The sequence below is a fragment of the Humulus lupulus genome, chromosome 8 (assembly GCF_963169125.1).
Source record: "Humulus lupulus chromosome 8, drHumLupu1.1, whole genome shotgun sequence".
NCBI lineage: Eukaryota > Viridiplantae > Streptophyta > Magnoliopsida > Rosales > Cannabaceae > Humulus > Humulus lupulus.
The window spans coordinates 63759453-63767287 of NC_084800.1; the positions used below are offsets into that span (position 1 = coordinate 63759453).

The 7835-nt window shown below is 42.3% G+C and overlaps 1 protein-coding gene across 1 annotated transcript; it reads right to left on the reverse strand.

Moving 5' to 3' along the window:
- Nucleotides 1–4616: 4616 nt before the first annotated feature.
- LOC133797533 (hydroquinone glucosyltransferase-like) lies at nucleotides 4617–6414 on the reverse strand. Its single transcript, XM_062235458.1, has one exon. It carries the CDS (start codon nucleotides 6252–6254, stop codon nucleotides 4821–4823), a length of 1434 nt encoding a protein of 477 aa, XP_062091442.1. The 5' UTR covers nucleotides 6255–6414; the 3' UTR covers nucleotides 4617–4820.
- Nucleotides 6415–7835: the final 1421 nt, after the last annotated feature.

Consider the following 7835-nt stretch of genomic DNA (forward strand, 5'->3'; position numbering starts at 1 on the left):
TCCCTTAGCGGTTACCTGGTCATAACCAATTCTGGGATTCCATCAATAAAATAAATAACAAAGGTTCCCAAACCAAAACCTAGCCTCCGAGACATCGAATCCTACTAAACCGGTTAGTAAGATCGATCCCGAGGCCTAAGGCTAGAATCCTCGAGTCAAAAACTCATTTCTGGCCAAAATGCCACTAAGGGTTGCAGCCCTCCCTGGCCATGCCGCGGCCCGCCCCTCAAACAGAGACGGCCTCCTTTAGCACCCAGCATGAGCCGCGACCCTCCTTGGCCATGCCACGGCCCAACCCATACTTCAGCCAAAACTCTGGTTTTTCCTCCCTTGCGATTTCCTTGAAACCAACCCTCCAAACCAAACCAAACACCACCCAAACGTCCAATACAACCCCTAAACTTGATCTACATCACACCCTCATCAAAACCCAAGTTAAACACCAACCAAAACTTCCATTAATTCCAACTTCCCACATCAAAACCATAAGCTGAAAACTAAAACTAAAACAGAGCAAACCAGGGAACTAGTGGCTAGAAACTTACCTCAAACTCAGATTGTAATGCTCTTCAATGGTAGAACACTCTCCCAAACTCCCAAGGCTTACTTCCCAAGCTTGAATCCTCAACAATGGTTCAATAATCACAGAGAAGATGAAGGAGAAGAAAAGTACGGGTAAGCTCTTGAATATACTCTGTTTCTCTTCATTTCTACAGCCATAAAGGGCTTATATCTATCCTAGGGGTAAAAAGACCAAAATACCCCTAGGTCTAATAAAGGTTTCTAAAGGCTCCCAAGGGCAAAATTGGTATTTCCCATCTATCTCGTTAATCATAATTAACGCTCTCCAATTCCCGCTATTCTCGATAATCTCAAACACCAATAATTCACATCCTGTTACCCTTTAATTCCCAGCAACATTCTAATCATTATAATCACCCCGAGACTTATCCCAAGCCCCGAACTTAAACCTGTTATGACTAGACCGTTAATCAATATTCCAAGATCGTCTCATGTCGAATAGCTCGAACAAACCCACATTATAATTTGGTCTCAACAATATATCACCGACATGCATACAAATATACAATTATGCCCTCAATGGGCCAAATTACCAAAACACCCCTATCATGAAATGTGGACCCACATACATGAATTTAACATCATATTATAATATAATTTACATAAACATGCATATTATTAATTAATGGCATAATTAAACAGTTATGGCCCTCCCGGCCTACTAATCCAGCCATTAAACCGCATTAAGGATTTCGGGGCATTACACTGGGTTGGCGAATGTCCTAAGGACGTAGGACCGTAGACTGTTGGGGCTGCGAAAGTCATTCTAGGTGTACCAGTTGCTCCTGGCGCCACTGGGGGGGTTGAATAGTGAGGGGCCGAATACTGAATTCCGTACCTGGGAAAAGTTTGGGCACTCGGCTGGGGAGCCGGTTGCCATCTGAATGCCTGGATTCGGGCCTCCTCCCAGTTGATAAAGCCTTGTGCCCTCCTTACAAATTCTTCGAAGGTAGCCGCCTTACTGCGCTGCATGTCGTCCTAGAGAGGGGAACCCACTTGGATTCCGGACTGTAAGGCCACCAGGCGCTGCCCATCGTCCACCTTTGTTTTTGAGGCCTCTTCTGTGAAATGCTGGATGTAGGCCCCCAGAGTCTCCGTGGGGAGCTGTTTAATGTTAGCGAGGGCGCTTATCTACATGTCCATCCTCATGGCGACCACAAACTGCTTGCGGAACGCTGACTGTAGTCTAGACCAGGACTGGATAGATCCTGGCTTGAGCCTCTTCCACTACTCTTCTGCGGGTCCATCTAGAGTGATCGAAAAATAGAGGCATTTGTAGTTGTTGCAGACATGGGCTACGATCATTAACCGATTGTAGCGGGACAGATGGTCCCTGGGTCTGTGTTCCCGGTATAAGCGGGCAAGTTTGGCATTTTAAACCCCTTATGGAGCACCACAACCAGGATGTGTTTGGCGCATGGTTCCTTTTTCTCTTCCTTAGAATCAAAACCGCCTCCCTCCTATCTACGAACTAGACAGTTCGTGACTTTCTTTAATGCGGCCAGTTATTCCATGAACTGTCGGGCCATTCCATCGTCCAGAGGGACCCTCTCGTTCCTCCTGTCGTTGAGGTTATTTTTCAGGTCTCCCCTTCGGGGGCAGATCTTCTCCTTGCGAGCCCGCTCCTTTTGAGCATTTATCCTGTCATGCAGGTCTACCCAAGACGTGTTGTCCCTAGAACTAAAAACGTCTGTCTCGTCAACACGCTGGCGTCCTTGATGATTTTTATTCACGGAGGCGCTGGGGTGGAAATGTTATTCCCGTCCAGTCTGTCTAGGGACAGCCCGGGGCCAGGTACCTTGTGGGCCGATCCCTTACAGATCGATTGGGTGATCCCGTCCTGGGACGGGACGCACCTTCTCTTTCCTAGGGAGCGACCCTGGGTTGGCCCCAGTTTCATAACGGGAGGAGTTTTCCTCTTGGGGTTTGCTTTTCCCATAGGGTCAGTCGCTTTGGCTTTCCCTTTTTCTTGAGTCGGGTTAGAGGGGCCGACTTCGGGATCTTGTCCCGGAGGAGGGATCGGCCTCGTGTTTTCTAGGACGTTGGCCCTAACTAGCGGGGAAAACGGTTGTGTTCCTGGAGGAGGAACAGCTGGAGGGTTGGTCGCCAACCCTTGGGCAGCAATGAAAGCCTGCAGGGCCAGGAGGGATTCTTGCATCTGGCGAGTGGCTTCTTTCTGTTCAGCTATCCTGGCCTCTTGGTCCAGGACTTGTTGCCTTAGTTTAATCACCTCTGGGTCCTCCTGGTCGGGGTCTACTTCTTCTGGGATCGCAGGATCCTCAGCTTCGTGATTGTGGTATCCCCCTTCATTTTCCTCATCTTCCTCGTGGTAACCTTCCTTGTAATCTGCCTCGTCTTCATAGTTCTGGGACACGTCAGGCTGGGGCATTTGATAGGGTGTATCCTTAGGTTGATTTTTGGGAGAGGTTGATTGGGTAGTGGCTCTCCATTGCCTTGTTCTTGGTGACTAGGATCGAACGTGGTATGTCTCGTGTTCACCATCGTTACAGATATTCGATGTCTTCTTTAAAAATGTTTTTTTTGGCTCTCAACGAAAGCACCAAAATGTTTACCGAGTTTTTCGGAAAATAGAATTATCAATGATAAGAGAGCTTAAAAAGAAAGGATTATAAATAATCACACAAGGAATTTTACGTGGTTGGGGCGTTAAAGAGCCTTAGTCCACGAGTATGTTGTCTTAGAGTTTAAGGAGCTTTAGTAATGAAGTTTTTCAGAGAAAAATCCGACCCCCTCCACACTGCACAACTGTTCATATTTATAGGCAGTTGAGTGCTCTGGGTTTGGGCCGGACTAATCCAGGCCCAATGAGGGTATAAACATCATTTGCTCACTGATGGAGGCTTAATACAAAGGAGTGTAATAAATAAAATGCACTAATCAGGGCCCATTGGGCCGGACAGAGTGTAACCACGCTTTAAGACTGACAACAGTACATAGCGTCAGTCCGGTTCGTGTGGGCTTCTAAGGAGATCCGAGGGACAAGATCTGTCAGAGTAATGGCAGTACGATTCTGAAATAACGGCGTACATTTCGTATATAACCTCTTCTGCATGTTAGTTATGGAGAAAAAACTCCATGTTTCTCGGGGTGATGTCAGTATCGGGGACAACTTATCACGCCCAACCTAGTCGCGAGGTCCGGGTTCGTTTACTAACATCCCTCTTCATTTACAAAGACCCTAGTTCGTTTACCGGGATCTGGGTTCGTCTACTGTCGTCCTGGTCCATTTTTAGACTTGGAGGAATTGATATCCTTATCGCGTCCCGGACACACCATGTGAAGGGTCTGGGAAGATGAAACATGCTAACCTCACGGTCCCGGCTTTCACTCAAGGACAACGTTTAGGCTGTACTGATATTTGGGCCGTCAAGACTCACGATCTGGGTCTTAAGTCCCTTTAGGGTGGCCCATGGACTAAATGTGCGGATCCGCGAATGGAGGGAGGAAACGGGAATAACAATTCCCTTGGGCAATGACTATAACTAATATTGATAAAAGCATTTACATTTGACATGAATATCACTAGCTAAAAATCAGAAATGCCAAAAATCATCACAATTAGTGTTGTGAAACCACAAAACATCACTAATATATTTATGAAATTTACATAAAAACTTACTTGTAAATATTACAACACATATTTAAGTTATAGCAATACTCATCATACAGTAGTGATGACTGATGACCATTCATTACATCTCCATTCGTGCCATTTCTCAACTCAAACTTCCTCACTTTCCTTTTGTACTTGGTGATTTCACATTAATAACATTTAAAATACCTCAAATTCAATGCCATCCACCAACTCAGTGCCAATCACTTAATTGTGATGTAACAATAATTTACAAGTCTTTTTCCCTGGTCCACTCCTTTTGGCCACTTTTATTTAAGAATGATGGTGCTAAATTTTAAACCAATTTTGTAGCTACACCTACTTTATGCACTAATATATCGAAAGTGAAAAATTCAAAGAAAATAAATAAATTAATTAAAAAAAGTGACCCATCAGCATGTTTTATACGCGCACTAACCACTAATCTGTCTTATAGTCAAACATAATATACACTACAACATAGTAACAGGTTACACAAATAACTTGGTAAAGAAAACCAAGAAAGAAAGAAAGAAAACAAAGGTGAAAAAAGTACAAAAGGATTAAAAAAAAAGGTTTCTTAAAAGGGGCAGGGTAATAGTACACAAAAGAGTGAGAAAGTACTCTAATTGCACGTCTTGTTCTTCCACTTGTCAGCTACCTCAGACAGTGCTTTAGTAGAAGCCCCATTCGGGCTCAGAGCCTTAGCCGCAGCTTCTTTAAGGTCCTTCATTCGGTTTCTAAGATTTTTACCTTCTTCCCCTTCGATCAGGGACTTGACCACTTTGGCAATTTCTTCCCTTTGAACGACACGGTTTTCACTCTCTTTAGGCCTTAATGCCACTTTAATTTCTTCGGTCAACATAAAAGCGTTCATTCTCTGCTCTGCGTAGAGTGGCCAAGCCACGAGTGGCACACCATTGAACACGCTCTCTAGCGTGGAGTTCCACCCACAATGGGACAGGAAACCACCCGTCGAGCCATGGCTCAGAATTTGGGACTGTGGGGCCCAAGATGGCACCACCAGGCCCCTGCCTTTGGTTCGCTCCAAAAACCCATTAGGCAAGAAATCAAACGACGATTCGTTTTGGGCGGTACCGCTAAAATACGTGGCGTTTGTGACTTTGTCGTTGGGCCTCCTCACCACCCACAAGAATCGTTGCTCACTCATCTCTAATCCCAAAGCTAGCTCATTAATCTGCTCCGACGAGAGGGTCCCTCCACTCCCAAACGAAACGAATAAGACGCTGCCATGTGGCTGCTTGTCAAGCCACGCCAGACAATTGGACTCGTCAGCCTTCGTCGCCGGTTCCATGTTCACCAACGGTCCAACTGGGTAAACCGGCGGCTTACCTGACTCACTCTTTGTCAAAGCCGTTACGGCTCCGGTCTCCAACTCCAAGAACGAATTCACCACAATCCCGTCAGCTAAACGATACCGTTTCGCGTTGTGAAGAGTATATTTGTAAGCGTCGTTTTTCCTATCTTGAACTGGGTCAAGCAATTCCTTACCCGGGATCGGAATACAACCCGGAATTCTTACCGGCTCGGACATCTCTCTGAACTCACCCGACACCGTTTCGTCGAGAATTGGTAAGTGGAGGAAGAGACACAAGGCCATGGCTGTCGACGGGTAAAAAATATACGACAACAAGTTGAACTCTCGTGCGACATCAAAAGCGTCGGTGCCAAAAAGGTCGACGACGAGAGCGCTGACCGAACCGAAACGCGAGAGCATGGACTTCATAACGTCTCTAAGGGCTGGGAGCGAACGTGTCACGGTGAGAGTGATCATGGTCTCGATCTTCGTCCCTTCTGGGAGGTCGTCGAAGTTAACCGGCGGGAGGAACACGTGGTCGATTGCCTCCGGCAAGGCGCTCAGCACGGACTTCTGGGTCTTTGAAGGTGCGGGGCCGTCGGTTGGAACGACGAACGTGATGGTGAAATCATGGGCTGTCACCAGACGCTTGGCGAACTCGACGAGAGGGATGAGGTGGCCCATCCCCGGAGACGGTAGAATCGCCACGTGGGGTTTCTGAGCTTGAGGTTGTTGAGCCATGGTGGAGGAGGGCCGGGATCACTACTTTGCTTTTGTTTGGTTAATTAAGCTTTTTTTTTTTTTTTTTTTTTTAAGGAAGAAAGAAGGATATAATAAGCAGCTTTATGTATTTGAATTGAACTCAATTTTGGTTTGATTTATAGGTTCAATGTTTGAGTTCTAGAATTGGGTTTTATTTTTTATTTATAAAATATATGTAGGCAATTTTGGAATGATATGAAAAGAAATGGAGAAAAGTTGTAGAAATTTTTTTCTTGCTTTTATTATTATTTTTTTTTGGTAATAATAATATGAAATGAATAGAAGGGATGATGGGTCAGAGTCATATAAGTGCAAGAAAGCATCATCACATGTTGTGGAGAGAGAAGGAGAGAAATGATGTCAATTCAAACGTAAGGCTTATGTTATCATAACATATTATTAGCCTATGCCTTGTTATAGATGTTGGGTTGGGTTCCATCGCTAATAAAGGACCATGTATTATATTATTTTTAATTACTTTATAGGATGCTAATTATAGAATCATCATTTGTAGAGGACGAGATATAAAGTTATATTAATAGAATCATTTCTCCAATCATGGTGGTATGTATGCATTTAAAAGCTTTTATAGAACAAACCACTTTGTTAATCTTTTTTCTTTGTCTACATATATCCGACCTCTCTTTAGGTGCAAAAGTAAAATTAGCAAAATAAAATACAATATTTCTTCTACTTATTAAATTTACCGATGATGCTTTTCATTAAGTTAAATTAGCAAAATAAAAAATAAAAAACAATATTAATTCAACTTATTAAATTTACTAATGATGTTTTTCATTAAGCTTTTTTAGCAAATTATTCTCCACACTAATGGTATAGTAGTTATTGTGAATTTTGATCTTTAGGATCAATTTGACGTTACATTAACTTTTTATTTAACTTATGCTCATAAATATGTAGCTAATTCAAGTGATGAAAGAAAATAAGTTAACTTAATGTAACTTAGTTACATTTCTTGTGGAGTTATTGTAAACGTTATTCATCTATCCTTATTAAACCTTTTTTTCCTATGTTGCCATTAGTGGGAAGCTATTTTGGTCTGTTGTCTGTTACGTACGGACTATCGTTTTGATTTTGAAGGGAGAAAAAAAAGTTTTGATAGGAAGAATAAAAAATTACTAAACAAGTGATACCAGGTTTGGGGAGAAAAATTGACTAATTAGTCTCTTTGGTATTGTTTTTTATTTTTTGTTTTCAAAGTTGTTTGTTTAGAAATGAGAACAAAAAATATTTTTTATAGTTTTTAAAAACAAAAGATGTTTAATTAATGTTTTTTAAAATTAATTTTTTTGTTTTTTATTTTAAAAAAAATAAAATTTTAAATAAAAAATTAATAAATACATTTACAAAGAGAAAAACCTTTTAAATTTTTTGTAATAAATAGTGAGATAATGTAATGTGAAAAAAATGATAAAAAATAGAGAGAAAATTTGAGGAAAGAGAAAGTGATGAAAGATAAATTGAGAAGAGAGAAACTGATGGAAGAAAAAATTAGAAAAAGTGAAGAGGAAGAAGTAATGAGAGAAAAAATGGTAAGAG